The 16230-nt window shown below is 39.9% G+C and overlaps 2 protein-coding genes across 2 annotated transcripts; both read right to left on the reverse strand.

Annotated features, from left to right (window-relative positions):
* Positions 1-54: 54 nt before the first annotated feature.
* On the reverse strand, positions 55-10816 carry gpr161b (G protein-coupled receptor 161b). The gene is made up of 6 exons (XM_008435131.2): positions 10524-10816; positions 8304-8691; positions 6276-6997; positions 5044-5151; positions 3817-3942; positions 55-3667 (listed from the first exon to the last, which is right to left on the reverse strand). The coding sequence occupies exons 2-6, from the start codon at positions 8645-8647 to the stop codon at positions 3405-3407; spliced, it is 1563 nt and encodes a 520-aa protein (XP_008433353.1). The 5' UTR covers positions 8648-8691; positions 10524-10816; the 3' UTR covers positions 55-3404.
* A 1195-nt stretch (positions 10817-12011) lies between these two features.
* On the reverse strand, positions 12012-16169 carry otc (ornithine transcarbamylase). The gene is made up of 10 exons (XM_008435144.2): positions 15610-16169; positions 15365-15503; positions 15189-15270; positions 13988-14075; positions 13686-13839; positions 13490-13612; positions 13361-13414; positions 13140-13289; positions 12335-12472; positions 12012-12253 (listed from the first exon to the last, which is right to left on the reverse strand). The coding sequence occupies exons 1-10, from the start codon at positions 15690-15692 to the stop codon at positions 12194-12196; spliced, it is 1071 nt and encodes a 356-aa protein (XP_008433366.1). The 5' UTR covers positions 15693-16169; the 3' UTR covers positions 12012-12193.
* Positions 16170-16230: the final 61 nt, after the last annotated feature.

Below are 16230 nucleotides of genomic sequence, written 5' to 3' on the forward strand. Positions count from 1 at the left end.
ACTAGTAGAATACTTCCTTTTGGATATTAGTGTTATTTCTAGGCCCTTGTGTTATTTTTTTTTCTTTCTTTTTTAAAGAACTTTCTTACTGATGTTTCTGTATGAGGATAAACTACACCTGTGTGACTGCAAAAAGGACGCCAGTATGGGTATATAAAAGTGTGTGTCTAGAGTGCTAATCACAGCGGCTGGTGTGAAAGGATGTTAAAGTGCAATATTATTTGTTTGGCGAAGGCGAGAGTTGGATCAGTGTTAATGTTTGACATTTTTTGAATTTGTAGCAATGAAATGTTGACGTGCTGCTGCAGCACTTAAAGCATGTGAATACAGACTTTAATTAAAATACAAAGGCTTTAAATCTGTTGTTTTGTAGAGTTTGGACGGAAAGAACTGTGATCAGCGACGAGAACGCGGCGGTCGGTAACAGAGCAGCCGCTGAGCTGCTGTTTTTTTTTGTTATTGTTTTTTTAGCAGCTGTTGTCTGAACGCAGGCTCTGTCTCTGGGAAAATATCGAAAGCTGAAGTATTTCTCACTTAGCTGCCCTTTTTTATTTATTTTTCATGCATTAAACGTGTTTGTTTGCTTTCTTATTTGACTTGGGTTAAAAAAAAAAATGTTTAAGAGTTTTACTCTGATAAACTCTACAAAAGGTTTTTTGCTAGAGACGGAGCGTTAAGTTATTGTGACCGATCGAGCTAATATGGCCAAATGCACAATAAACAGAGCTGTAACATCAGTCGGATGTATCCCCAACTGTAAGATGTGATTTGAGTTCTTTTTGTTTTGTTTTGGTCCAAAATCAGCATCAAACTTCGTTTAAACATTTAGCTTAATTAGATAGAGGCCTGCATTATTGTTGACATCCCTGGTAAAGATGTATAAGAAACACTTTAAATAACTTCCTCTGTTGTTGCAGCATCATAAACAGTCCAAAGATTGCATCTTGACGTTCGTCCTACTGTCCAAAATATAAACACGTAAAGTTTTATTGACTTTACTCTGAGTTAAACTAAATTACTGATACTTCCTTTCATTTTTCTTGCGTCTTCATGAGTTTACATAAAATAAAGAAAATCATGAACAAGCCTGAGCATCCTCTTCATAGAAAAACAGCGTCTTCAGTCAGAGGTTCCTTCAGATTAGCTGTAATACAGACTGCTTCAGGAGATCTCTGACGAATCTTTGATTGTACGAGGTACAGCAACATTTATAATTTCCCGTTAAGGTCAATAAAGAAAGTATTTTTGACTTTGAATTAAATTGAATTGGCAGAGACACACAACCTTCACAAACGGAAATACTGAGTTCCACTCAAAGCAGACATGTTTGATGGTAAAAACTTTTAATACAAATATCTGTATCTATAGTTACAATAGGAAATGAAGTGAACCTCGAAGATTATGTCACTTCTCATGTGTAGTTTTTTTTTCCTACTAAAAAAGTACCAGTTGAAAAAAATAAGAGAATACACAAAATAAAACTGAATTTCATAAATACATTCCAGGTATGTCTTTGATGAGGGAATAACGTTATAATACGAGTTTCATAAATAAGAGTGTAGAAATGGATGAGCTACATGTACCTCTGAAAACATTTCTGTAGGCTGACTGTGAACCATCAGTTCAGCATAATTTATTTCTGAAATATTTGCTACAGCAGTCAGTTTAGGGACTGACTAGAGACCATTTTTAGTACCTCTGCTCTGCTGCTGAACTGCATCAGTTTTCTTCTCTAATGTAAAGGGTTCATGCTGAATCTGAATGGACTAAAAAAGAAACCCTGAAACTGAACTAAACAGGACATTTTGTATAAAACTGACTATTTTTTTATCTGTGATTTCAATTTTGATTAATTGTTTGTAAATAATTAAAAAAAACAATATAATGTAACTGGAACTTTTACGACCTTAGTTTGGCCTGACATCAAACTGCATTTGCTAAAATTAAAGACCAGAACATAAAAATGAACAAGATGAAGCAAATGTATTTAAAGGATTTGTATTAAAATCAAGACCATTTCTACATATTTTTTATGTTTAAAGTTTCAGGCTTTTCAAAAATCATCTTTCTGATTCCTGAGGTGATTTTCAACATTTTAGATAAATCTGCACATTTAAACGACTCCATTCTGGTTTTTATAAACCTGAACTGGTGAGACTATGTTGAAATTCTGAGTAAAACTGAATAAAGTAAAGAAAAGATGGTAGGGTAACTAAGGCAACAAGTGACCTTTTCCTGGTATGTTAAGAGCAGAAAAACAGGAAACACTCAGCGTTTGATAATCTGATGAGAACTGAATTGTGATGGCTTCAGAACTGGGTCATATCATTCCCAAGTGTCCATCAAAAGAGGCCCAGCGAAGAAACCGTGGTTTACCAGAGTTCACTGCTGCACACGGGGGGTCAAAGTTGCCCTGTGTTGCTCAGTTGAACAGATGGGTTGCATAAGAAGCTGCAGATCAATAAGGGTGGAGGAAATATTCCCTGAATAATGCGGCCTGACACAAAATGGCAAAATGAGTCAGGAATGGTTTGAGGAATCACTTCTTTAAGGTTTACTTGGACTCCATGTCCCCAGATCTCAATGCAATCATGTTAATCTGGACAAACAAGTCCAATCTATAGAAGTCAGGAGTGCACTGATAAAGAGTTTATGCCTGATTGGTGCATCATGCATGTGCTTTAAGCCTGACTGAAAAGTTAGTTTTTTTTTAAGTAGCCAAGTTCACATAAAAATGAAATTTATTTATGATTATTTTATCCTGAAGTCAGAATGAGGATTTCATTTTAGTCTTCAGAAAAAATATGCATGAATAAAGTATTTTGAATCAATACATTACTTTTTTTTTTTTATACTGATCAAACCTGAAAAAATAAATAAATTTATATTCCCAAGGCATAGAAGCATCATAAAAATAACAGCCTATCCGGTCGGTGCTGACCAGGTTCCCTTTTTGCTGCTAATCCTTTAAGTCATCGAGCACAAAAAACCTAAAACTGGGTCAAGAAGCTTTGCTGCAACAGAACCTAATTGGACCGTAAACATCTGCATTAGAGAAACTAGCAGAGTGAATCTGAGGAGAAAAATGTACTAGTTCTTTTTTTTTTTTTTTTTTCAATTTCTCTGTTTTTATTTTAACTCAAACTGACCACAGCACATTAAAATACTAAAAATATATAATAAAAAAAATGTGTAGCAAAACAACATTACCATGTAAGGTTACAGTAGTACAAAATTCCTATTAAGAGTACAAATATGACAGAAGAATTCGCCCGGACACTGACGGCGTTCCTTTGAGTGAAAAAGTGCCTCTTCCTGTCTGCCAATAATGTCGGAGAATCCAGAATTCATCAGCCGTACCACAGTGTGTTTTAGTGTGCAGTCGAAGGCCAAACCTGCAGCGATCAGATGAGCTTCTTCTCCTCCTCCTCCCTGTTGTCCTTGACGATGCCTTCGTCGATGCTCTCCAGCCTCAGTCTCTGACCATCCGGGTGTCTGGGCTTCGGCGCCCCCCTCGTCGCAAAGAGCCCTCCCCCCTGCGGCAACAGACTCTGCTCGAACAGCGCGAGCTTGGCGTCGCTCTCGATGACCTTCGCCAAGCAGGAAGCGAACGAGTCGAGAGATTTGTGAATCCCAGCGTGGACTTGGGCTGAAGACGAGTTTTCAGCTGAGGAAAATGACAATTCAGAAAAACCTCAACAACAAAAAACAGCATTCGTACTCGGTGTATAGCCATGTTTTTTCCATTTATTTCCAACGAAAAGTTGCCTTTTTTTGTTGAGCTTCCTGTTCTCAGGAAACTTAATGATGGGATACCTTTGGAATGCTCCACCTGGTCTTCAAAGGTGACCGAGCTCCGCCTCTTCCCGGATGGATTCCCGTTTTGTGAGGGGAAGGAGGAGCCGTCTGTGCAGGAGTTCTCCAGCAGCATCACATCGGTGCCTGCAGGTAAAGCACAAAGGGCGGCTCCCTGTGATCCTTTTTATCTCCCAGTCGGAAAAACAACAAAACCAGAAGCGCGTGATCTTACTCATCCTGAATGCCAGCTCTTCAGCTGAAACATGAGCTGTCGAACAGGAATGTTATGAGGAACCAAGGCTGACCTGAAGCCACAATTATCCTACTGTTATGGTAGAACTTGGGTTTTTACTCCAAGCTAGATAGATAAATTTGTAAAAAAAAAAAATAAAAAAAAGTTTGACAATTTGAAGGATTTTAAATAAGAAATTGGAATATGAGGTAGAGGGGACAATAAGTTAAGCATTTTAATTTATTTAACAGTAATGTAACAAAGAGGCTTAGCATACTTTCTTTTTTGGTCAGTCTGTCACAATAAGTAATAAACTAATTATTTTCCATTAAATTGGTCTCAAAACAATACTATTGTTTATCTCAATAACTTCTGGGACAATTTATCTTCCAGAAAGATTTGACATAGTGACAGGCCTATTTCTTGGTTTAGGTCCCTTATATCTTTATCTGTGTTAAATATGAAGTAGAACAGTAGGTTTTTTGTTGTTGTTATTTTTCATAACAAAAACTACCATACTGACAGACTTAATAAAATTATAGTACAACAGAACCTTTTCTGTTTCTTCTCAAAAACAAAACGATTTTACATGAACTATATATTGCTTAAAATATTGATTCTTTCATCCAAATGACTGGATTCAGGTGATCCGACTGCTTCCATGGCCACTGGTGTCTAAAATACAACATTAGGCATCCAGACTGATTCTATAATCATCTGGGAAAGAAATTATTACATGAATCCCAGTATGGACTCCAGAGCAAAGGAGACGTGATCTCTGGAGTGACGTGCCATTCCTCTCTGGGTTTAGGTATTCGCCTGGAGAATGAGAATTACATGACTGAATTGTGTCAAGTGTACAGTAAAGTTTGTGGGGAGAGATTATGGTCTTATTATGGATAAGAGAGATTGATGTGAACATAAAGAAGAGTGTTTTCTGATGTGTGTGTGTGTGTGTGTGTGTGTGGGTGTGTGTGTGTGTGTGTGTGTGTGTGTGTGTGTGTATTGCCGACCTGAGTCCTGAGTGAAGCTGAAGCCGGTGTCTCCTGTGCTGCTTCCTGGGGTCAACAGGTGTTCTCCTCCGGCCAGCATTGCGGTTAGGTGCGGGGACATACCCAAGTCTGAAAAAACAACAAACACATTCACAAAACACACACTCACAAAGAAACAATTTGTTCTGACATTAGTCAAGTGATCATAGACAGTTTATAAGAAAATCTTAGCAGGCTGATGCTCAGTAGATGTCGATACGATATTCTGGTGTGACATATGTTGGTGCCAATATTGGGGTTCCCCAGGGCTCAATACTCAGTCCACCACAGTTTTTTTTTTTTTTTTAAGAATCAACCTTTCTTTTCATTATTTTGCAGATGACTTTCAGTTCTTCCTGCCTTCAGCTGAACTGAACAGCAGAGATTCACTGACACTGATTTTGGGCTGTGTGATTGAAACCAAGACTGGACAAAGTTGAGCCTCGATGAAAACAGGACGGGTGAGTTGGTTTGAGGCAAAGCTTTTGGTTTCTTAGATCCACTATGAGGAATTTACTGCAATACTGGACAGTTCTCTAAAGTTGGATAAACAGGTAAATACTGGGGAAAATAAGAGTTTTTTTTTCTTTTTTCCCCACTTTATCACCATTGTGTTCTTCTCCATTTTCACATTACTTCTAAAATGTAACTCCTTAAGCCATCCATGCACCTTTGACCACCAGGCATAAAGTAATTAGACAACCACAAAATGGCAGCAAATCCTTGGTTTGCGTCATATTTGCATCAGCCGGCATGAGTGAGCTACATCTGCCATCTCGGCTGCTTTCAGACTGAAGGTGCTTTAAGGTGAATTTGCTGCTCCAAAGCGATACATATTTACACAGCTTAGACTGGAATCATTTACTATCTACTGAACACTTATGCACCTTCTCTGGCTTTTGAGTCGAGCAGAGATGGATTTAATTACTTAAATTGTATATTCTACAGTTATTTTTATTCAATTTTATTTTATCTTATATGCGACTAAAATTTGAAGCAGTCTGGTCAACTTTTGTTTTAATGCTATAAAATAAAAGTAAACAAAAAAACCAGCACCTATGAATTTGCTGCACTTATTTCACTCTTACTGTTTTCTAACTTTTTTATTCTATTTTTTTACATTTTTAACACATCATGAGCGCACTGATAACCAGAAACATCCAACTCATGAGAATATATGGCCTTAAAGACTATCGTCCCTGCTGCTGTCCCACCTGTGATCCTGTTAGAGATGCTGAAGATTCGGGACGTCCGCTGCCTTGTGGCAAACGACTCTCTGTAGTAACGATCGCCGAAGCACATCCCCAGCAGCTCCTTCCTCACCGTTTTGTTCCACAGGCCGTAAATGAGCGGGTGGCACACGGCGCTGCAGAAAGAGAGCCACGCCACCAGAGTCTCCAGCTCCTGGGAGACGCTGCCCTGACCCCACAGGGCCTCTGTACACACCACCCCAACGTACGGCCCCCACGTTATGAGAAAGGTGCCGATCACCACCAGGATGGTGACAAAGGCCTTGCACTGACTCCCTGCGTACACGAGGCTCCGTCTGCTCCCGCTGGAGGAAGTTGAAGTGCTTGAGTTCTTGCGTCCGTTTCTCTGAGTTCCAGCTGAGTCTTCTTGGGCTACAATGACCGTCCCGCAGTGGATTTTTCTGGCTTTCATGCGAGCTACGCGGAAAATGACTCCGTAGCAGGCCAACATGATGAAGAAGGGCGGAAGGATGCACCAGGTGACCCAGAAGGCAGAGTAACTCGGCTCTCTGGACCAGGCCGCGACGCACGTCCGCTTCAAACAGTCAAACTCGAAGGAGGACCAGCCGAATAACGGGGGCAGGCAGCCCACCAGCGAGTGTAGCCACACGTAGACGATGACGACCACCGCCCTGTTCCCTGTGATCTTCATGGGGTAGATCATCGGGTAGAGCACGGCGTAGTACCTGGCAGGATGAAATGGGAACAAGATGGAGAAATCTGTCAAACAGCAGCTGAACGTGGTTCTCGGGGGGGGACTGCAGATCCATAAACCTCAGAGACTGCTGAGATGGAAGAGGGCGACACAGGAGCTTGAAAGCTGCACGAACCCACTAACGGTGCTGTAACGCGTTTTGGTAAAAGATGAAAACAGCAGACAGACGGGAGCTTGGCAGGAGAACAAACAAGCTGCTGTGTAACCAGAAATCCCCAAAGGTGCGGAGGATAATTAGGAAAGCAGTGAGAACACGGTGGACCGAGAGCTGCTGAGAAAATTTACAGGCACAGCTTTGTGAGCTCCGAGGAAATAATACACAAGTTATCTCAAGTAGCTTTAAGTGCTAAATTTGGCTCAACTAAAGTACAGTTCATGTAAATAATAAGTCCTAATGAGCAGCCTCTTTATTCTCTTTAGACTTTTCAGTAAAATAAATAGCTGTTGATTGCTTCCCAGAGTTTCGCAAAGAATTTCAAATGTTTGTTACAGCAAAAAAATCAAAAATCCTGGAAAATTTCATTTCATTGTAAAATGACTCAGTTTGTTCAGTGTGTTTCAGTGCCACCAAAAGGAGCTTATTAAGGGCTGCACTAAAACTTACTAACACCTGACTTTGATTTTAACCCAAACTATTTCACTGTAGTTAAAGTTGTGTGTTTAGTGTGGCTGTCCTGCCTCATTAAAGGTTTTAAAAGGTTTTCTTCCAGCATTTCTCTTGAATTTAGCTCAATTAATCTTCCCATCAACTCTGATCAGCACATTTTTGACTATCAAAATACCTCTCAGTCAACTCAAGTTAGAAATCTGGTGGCATGTTGAAGCGATTAGTTTCACTGGATTTTATTTAGGGGTATCACATTAAAGAGGGCTGATTGGAAACACAAGCCACATATTTTCAGTAAATATTTTTAAAAACTATTTAAGTTTTACTTTCCACTTAACAATTATGCTACATTTCGTGTTAGAATATCTCATTAAAACACATTCAAATTTGTATTTGTGATGTAAAAAAAAAAAACACAACAAAAAGCCATCAAAATGTTAAAAATGTATGAACAAATTAGATTTTTCAGTTTTAAGATTTAGGATAATATAATACACACAAATACCATCTGTAACACTTTAATAAGAAATTAGAAATATGTTATAATTGTTTCAGGCAAAATGAAGAAAACAACAACAACAAAAAAACAGTAACAGATGTATCAATATCTCTGGATATCAATACATGCAGAGTTCATCTAACTGCAACTCCAGGTTGATCCGGTACCGACCTGTCGATGGCGATCACGCCGAGGGTCAGCATGCTGGCCGAGCTGATGAGCAGGTAGAGCAGCGCGGTGAAGTTGCACCACACCACCCCGAAGACCCACTCTCGCTTCGCCGAGCTCACGGCCACAAACGGCAGCACCAGCACGGACAGCAGCAGGTTGGACAGGGTCAGGCTGAACACGAACTTGTTGCTGGGCGTGAGCAGGTACGGTCGGCGGTAGAGGGTGGCCACGATCAGCAGGTTCCCCAGGCAGGCCAGGAGCGTGATGGTGACGATGGACACCGTCTCCAGGACCGCCAGACCATCGCCGTTCCCCACTGAGGTGCAGTTCCTACTGGCGTTCATGGTGAGAGACTGGACCACCGGACAGGCGAGGCAACTGTGGGAGTCTGAAGGTAAGGAACTCAAAATTACACAAATATTGAGTAGGAAAACATACCAGAAAAGTATTATTTGAGAATATTTCTGCTTGAAACAGAAGACAAAGAGTTGAAAGCAAAGCCTTCTGAACCCTACTGACATGACTGGGAAAGAGAATTTATAAAAACTAATAAGAAAGTTTCCTAAGTCCAGATGACTTCTATTTAAGCACTTATGTGTTCTCAAGTGGTTGAAACATGACAACACATATTTTAACAGTACGTATGAACTGGTAAAATCCACCAATTTAAACATTAGATTGGTTGAAGTTAGCAAAGTTTTATTTTACTTTTTAGGGTTCTAGAGAAACATGGACATCTAAACTGAAAGGGCAAAAGCAAAAATGCTGTTAGATTGAGGTCGATAATATTGGTAAATATTGCAATGATCAGCTGCGACACATATGCATGTCTTTCTTCTTTCCTCTCTTTCTCGACCATGGTTCCTACATTCTGCGCTATTCTGCATTTTGGGCAACGTAGTTTGTGTCCGGTGTGAGCATCTGCTGCCCTGAGACTCTGTCCAACTGGCTAAATAATACATTAGCATGTGAAATGCAACTTCATACCACTTGGAATATATTAGCCAACAATTGCTGCACTCCAACTTGTCCTTTTGTGACATGAATATTGCACACACCGACAGTGGTGATGATATAAACATGATAAACTGTGCTGCCTTGTACATTTGTACTTGCAAAACTCAAAATAAGCAACAAGTTTGAAGGTAGTGAGTCATTCACAGCATGTGGATCATGTAAGCAATACAATCTGAGGAGATGTTTCACACACTGTGGTATATTTGAGCAAAACAACGCCAAAGAACATAAAAACACTCAAAGGTATAAATTTGTGTATTTAGAAAATTTTACAGCAGTTATTTAAGTTTCTAGTATGGATGGGTGGATGAAAAATAAATGTTTAGATAAAGGATTGCATGGATGGCTAGACATAAATTGATGGAAGGATGGAAAATAAATGGGTGGATAGCTAACAAATGTACGGATGCTGCTTTTAGACAATGGCGCAAATAATAACCAAAGCATCTAAATATTTCCATCCATATCCAGACCAAGAAAATAATTTTATCAAATCCTTAACTTTTGCAGATTGTACAAGAACCATGTAAATGAAGATCTATTTTTTTACTACAGCTAGTACTACTTCAATAATCCCATTATGATCTCATTTTAAAATTAAAACCCATTTATAAGCCCCCAAAGAAAGAGCTACAACTGTAGTTATAATTATTAAATAATGCATTACAAGTAAGTTTAGAGAATCTTAAAGAACACTTTTACATCCGGTGATTCGTTAATTTTTTTTAACGAATCACCATGAAAGCATCAAACTAAAATTTGTCCAGCTTACCCACTGCAGATGGTGGATTGATTTTGCTTTTATCTTAAAAGATGCACAAAACTTTAGATGTGTTTTATTGTGTCTTTCACTTGATAATCACAGATTGTTGAGCTGTTACAACGCAACATGTAAACTATTTTGTACATCTCTAGCGCCCAAAGATTGAACTCGAACGAAAATTGAGGCTTTAAATGTGAATATGTTGACACAATTTTACACCAGAAACCGATCTTAATTTCTGTGTATGTATACAAATACAACTTTACGTAATAATAGTAGTTAAAGTGAACCAGCGTTTGTGATTTTTTATTTGTATTTTTTGAGCTTTCTGAGCTGATGATAACGTCCAGCTCCAGACTCCATAGCGGTACAGCTACCGTTAGTTAGCTAAGTTTGGCTAAAACTTTCCCCATTGTCCCCCCCTGAACTCGGGCTTTTACCTGCTTTTGTTCGGCGCTGGGGCTCCACATTTCGACTGTCAGCGAAGACGAAACGTCCATCTTGTTTTTGTATTTCCTCGAGACCCGACAAAAGCGGGACAAACCAGAGGGGAAAAAAGCAAAGCCAGTGAATATGGAAAGAGTTTGGGATGGTATGAGATTTATCTCGGGCGGCCAGCTGTGGCTGCAATGGCGGCGTCCTCCTCTCAACTCCGCCGCCTCCCACCCAAAGCTCCAGCTCCCTCTCCGAGCTGCCACCCTCTCTCTGTGTGGGTGGTCGTCGAGGAAAAATGCTGTTTTCTCTTTGCCATTAAAGCAGTGCTGTTATAACCCCGTGGTTAACGAATTTGTTTAATTAAATTACGTCTTATCATTGTTATATTATGGGTATTAAACAAATAAAAAATGCATTTGATTTTTTTTTTCTGAAGAACCACAGGCAGTGTATTTCTGTTGCTTTGTTTATAAAACAATGTTTATGAATGGGTACATGTTGATGGAGGTATCTGTTTATGAATGAACTGTTATGCATCACTTGATCCGTCTGGACCACACACGGAGATCATAGCTTCCCGCTACAAGTGTGCCGCTCGCAACTGAGCCGGCTCTAATTGCCAGCTCATTACATAAATGAGGGCTGTCATTTATCAGAATCAGTTTATGTTCATAACCAACAAATTTGATTTTGTTTTCACATGCTCACAGCATTCAGTCTGTATAAAAAATAGTGCAAATATTCTATATCTGTATGATACAGATATAAGATAGAGAAAAAACTGAAGATGGAGAAGAGGAGAGACAGATTCACTAATTAAGTGTAATGACGGTTCCTTTAGGTGGGAGACAGTTTGTTATTTTAACCATGTGTTTCTTTAATGCAGGCAAATTCAAATTGACAATAAGGTACACCTCAATTTAATGATTAGGCCTTGTACGCATGAAAAGAAGTCCTCCAAAAATGTGCTTGTATTTTTACCTTTTCTAAAACATTCCGTAAATAAACACGAATTTAACAACATTTCCCTGGAAACTTCTACAATTTACACTTTATTTCAGTGTTTATCTAAAATCTTGAATGTCTGGTTAATTTGGTTTTAAATTGCCGTCAGATATTAATATGTGCATGCATCATTTTTTGTCTTGTGTGTCTCTCTGTTTGCCCCCAAGCTGTGCAGTCTTATAAAGAAAAATTATTTTATACTCAAACTTTGCATAGTTATATGAAACCAAAATGTTATGTACAGAGACAAGCTATATTATCAGGATCCAGGAAAAGGGCCGTAATTCCCATCCCAAGCAAAACACGTCATCTACCGTCTTCCAATCAGACACCGGGACGCGTTACTGACTTTGACCACTTGGTGTCGCTTTTTCACAAAACAGAGTCAGACCCACGTCTGAGCTGAACTCAGGTTAATCTAGCAAAGTTATCTCTCAAAAACGGTTTTCACGCTTTTGGATAAAGTTGTGACCTTACTGCAACATGAATCAATCACAACGCACACAATCCTTTTATTTATTGCTGGCACCCTACATCAAGTTCAGATGGATGTAAGTAAATTGCAATAACTGTTTCCTTGTTGGTAAATGTAGCAATTATAAAAGTAGACACAAATTCTGTTAACACATGTTTTTTCATCAGTAGGTCAAAAATAAATTGCACGTTAAGTTTAAAACTTTGGCATAGAGATCTGTGGAGTGTAGTCGGTCAAAAGAGAAACCATCAAACCCTGAAAAAGGTAAAACGGCTGATATTAGTAACCAGAAAGAATGATGAGGAGTAAATATGAAGTATCTACCTGCTATCTTACCATGATGGTCCATTTCCTATTCTCAGCCTCAGGAAAGACGAGGGAGCGGGATGAGTAAAACACTTGGTCATCCACCTCCTCCATCTTCCGGGGAAGGCAGTGCAGGAATGTCCAATTTGGTTTGGCCACATTTCCGGTCTGTGTTCATCCAGTCCGCCCCCCACCACGACAAAATGAAAATAAATATTTGCTAAAGTTGCTGGAGTGACACAACTAATTAATAGGCATTGGATTTCTGTGTCCAGAAATGGTTTCAGACTTGCTGAAGTTTGGGATTTTCACACTACACTACACTACTACTACAACCAAAAATGTCAACTCGCTTCAGTGGGATTCAATGTGACAGACCTTCGCAAATTGTCACAAAATTGGAAAGAGAAAAGGACAAAATACAAAGTATTCAGAAACTCGGACAAGTTGTCGAGAAAATTATTGAGGAGCTTCAAACTAACTTTTGAAAATTAACACTGCACCCTGAACACCTCGGTTCTACAGTGAAACATGGTGGTGGTAGTATCATGCTGTGTGGGTGGTTTTCTTCTGGCGGAAGAAGAAAACCAGGCTGTGACAGGCTGTGGAAAGACTTGAAAATTGATTTTCAAAAATGCTCTCCATGAGTCTCTGACTGAGCTTGAGATATTTTGCAAAAAAATATTGCAGGTCATGCAAAATCCCAATAAAATTCATCAACATTTAGTGGTAGTAACATGAGAAAATATAGGAAAAGCCTCAAGGGATATGAATGAGAAGGCACTACAGAGTAATTTAGCTGATATTTGAATAAAACAAGCCTCTTCTTGCTTGCCTGCATTGTAATCTGGTAGCCATGGAAATCTTTTAGCCTCCTTTTCTTCTCCTCTTCCTGGCCCATGCTGACCCAGGTGTCGGTCACCAACACATTGCTGCCATGGGCAGCCTCCATCGGATCCGAGGTCAGAACAAGTTGGGTACCATGCTGCGATTAGAAAAAAACTCGCGGTGAATATTGCTAATCGATAAATGACTGTAAGTAGTCTAGGTCCTCACTTGCTTGGACAGCCTCTGCGCCTCTTCAGTTACTCCCTTGTCTGGTTCGTAACCCTGTGGAGAACGGCGTATTCAGTGAGACAGGAAAACCCATCAGGACCCATGATGGTCTGAGAAGAAGAGGCGGACCTTTGGTGTGGCAACCTTTAGATGAACCCCCAGTTTGGCAGCAGTCATCATGAAGGAGTGGAGGACATTGTTTCCATCTCCAATCCAGCTCACTGTAAGTCCACTAAGAGACCCATAATGCTCCTAGAAGAAAACAGCGGGGATTAAGAAAGTTTATCGTGAATCAAAGTTGCAGAATGCTGGGGGAAAATGGCACCTGTAAGGTGAGGAAGTCTGCCAGAATCTGGATGGGGTGATAAAGTTCAGAGAGTCCATTAATGATGGGGATGGAAGCCTCTCGATCCAGCTCCTCCAGCGTGGAGTGACTGTAAACCCGCGCCAAAACGATATCGCAAAGTCCAGAGAGAACCCTGTGCAGAAAGATAGGAGACACCGCTTTCAAGAAAAACAGCAGCACCACAAGTTTACATAATGTAGTTGAATGTGTGTGTGTGTGTGTGTGTGTGTGTGTGTGTGTGTGTGTGTGTGTGTGTGTGCGTGCGTGTGTGTGTGTGTTACCTTGCCGTATCGGCGCAGCTTTCATTTACTCCTAAGTGGATGTCCTGTGAGGTTAGGAAGCAGGGGTGTCCACCCAACAAAGCAAAACCTGAAATATGAATAAACTTTTCTATTCAGAACCGCCTCAGATACTGAGAAATTGTTTCATAAAAATAACATTCTGAGCATACATGCTACACATTAAACAGAAAATAGATCTCACAAGAATATTTATAACCGCTAAGCTTTTTCATATTTTGTCACATTACACCCACAAATTAAGTTTGTGGGTGTAAGTTTTACTGTGATTTTTTTTTTTGTGATGGACCAACAGAAGAAAATTAGATTCAAATTTGAATCTGAAAATAAGAACAACTGCAAGTGTTCTAGTGTTTCCACCACAAATAAATGTATCATACTCTGTTTTATTGGGCGGAGAGCATCTATGAACATAGATTTTTAATTGGAATGAGCTTTGGACTTTGACTGGGCCATTCTAACATGAATATGAATTTATCTAAACTCTGACTGTGTGTTTAGTGTTGTGTCCTGATGGAAGGAGAGTCTGTATCTTTTACCAGGTTGATGCGCAGTTGCTGTGTTTGTTTTCCTCCACACAAAGTCTTTTGGCATGTAGGAAGTCTTTTACAACCAAAAGCTGATTTAAACTCCACACTTTTGTCCCTGAACTGTACGCTGTGTTCTTCGGTCTTCACGATGCCACTTGACCACTAAGGTTCTCCAACAAACGTCTCTTTTTCTCCCCACACTGAGATACAGTTTCTCACAGGTGGACTCTGTTTAGTGAATAGGTGACTTCTGAATACTGTCAGTTGGATTTTATTTGCAGGCGTCAGAGTAAAAAGTGCTAGACACTTTACGATTTTTATTTTAAAGGAATAATAACGTGCATGCTTTTGAGTTGATCTAAACTGTAAAACCACAACAGGATAACTTGATAAGTTGGTGGTTATGACAAAAATGAAGCAACGTTTTGCACCCAGTGGATGAAGCTCTGTGTTTTGTCACAGGCTTGCCCTGAAAATGTGCCTTTCAGCAGATCTTTTGTTTCTGTTAACAATGACAGGCAGTATAAGGGTATCAGAGCAGAGAACACCACCAGAACACATGCAGTTACGCTATTTTCTGTCCTAAAAAGCAATAAAAGCAACACAGTTCTCTGTTAAATCCCCACGTAGATGCTGACATACAAACTGAGCACCTGTTTCTGTGGACATTCTTGTTCTGGTGCTCCTCTTCTCAAATATCATTGCAATCGCCTTTCCTTGCAGAAGAGGCAGATACTGAAATAGAAATAGCATTTGGCTTCTTTCAAACTCTGTCAAGCAAATATGAACTTGTTTACCAATAAATTTAAAAAATGCTCCCTTTAAATACCTGCTTTCCATGCTTTATCTGATGCTTGAGGTCCGCTGAGACCCACAGCAGCCTCTTGATTTCATCGGAGCTGAAATCTTTAAGTGTGAGACAGCTGCGACCTTTTAAGCTCACTGAGCTCAAGGAAGCTGCTCCACCTCTGGAAAGGCAGCAATAATGTATGATTTAGACTCACACAACCACGCAATTATGACAAGAGATGGTTTTTAGTGCAAATCACCTCTAAATAAACTGGAGTTGCTTACCTAAATCCTCTTAGCGGGATGTAATTAAAAGATTTCAAACATTTTAAAAGGCAACTGCTGACAGAGAAACGATTTAAAGGCATCGCAGTTTAAAGGAAATTAAAAAGAGCGCAAGGATCAGCGACTTTTTGGATCAGTGAGTCATGGGGTCCGCACGTTTTAATCACCGGGGAGATGGGGGGGATTTTGCGGTTCTACGAGTGGGTGGAGCTTAAAAGAGATTTAACCTACAGCTGCTGATTGGGGCTGCTTTTAATTTAGCTGGAAACTGATCACCGAAGGGCGATCGTAATCACGTCCCAGCTGCAGCTAGAAAACCAGTGCGCAGTTTAGGATTGGTGAAACCATTGAAAGGTTTGAATGGCAGAATGACGGTTTAAAAAAAAGCGTCAATAGAACAGAAAGAATGGCTTTTCGTAACAACAGTACACAGAAGTTACATGAAGAAATTTAGCAGCAAGACACGTGTATTCAGTTTGCCATACTCCATTGAGATCCTCCTGTCACCGCTACAACATCGCCCTCTAGTGGTGTAAAATTACACAACAATAACATTTCAGAAACGCCAAGCCTTCGCTCTTGTTGGACGGATGACTCCAATCGTCTTTCCGGCTAAAGGAA

Source organism: Poecilia reticulata, linkage group LG2 (assembly GCF_000633615.1).
Source record: "Poecilia reticulata strain Guanapo linkage group LG2, Guppy_female_1.0+MT, whole genome shotgun sequence".
NCBI classification, from domain to species: domain Eukaryota; kingdom Metazoa; phylum Chordata; class Actinopteri; order Cyprinodontiformes; family Poeciliidae; genus Poecilia; species Poecilia reticulata.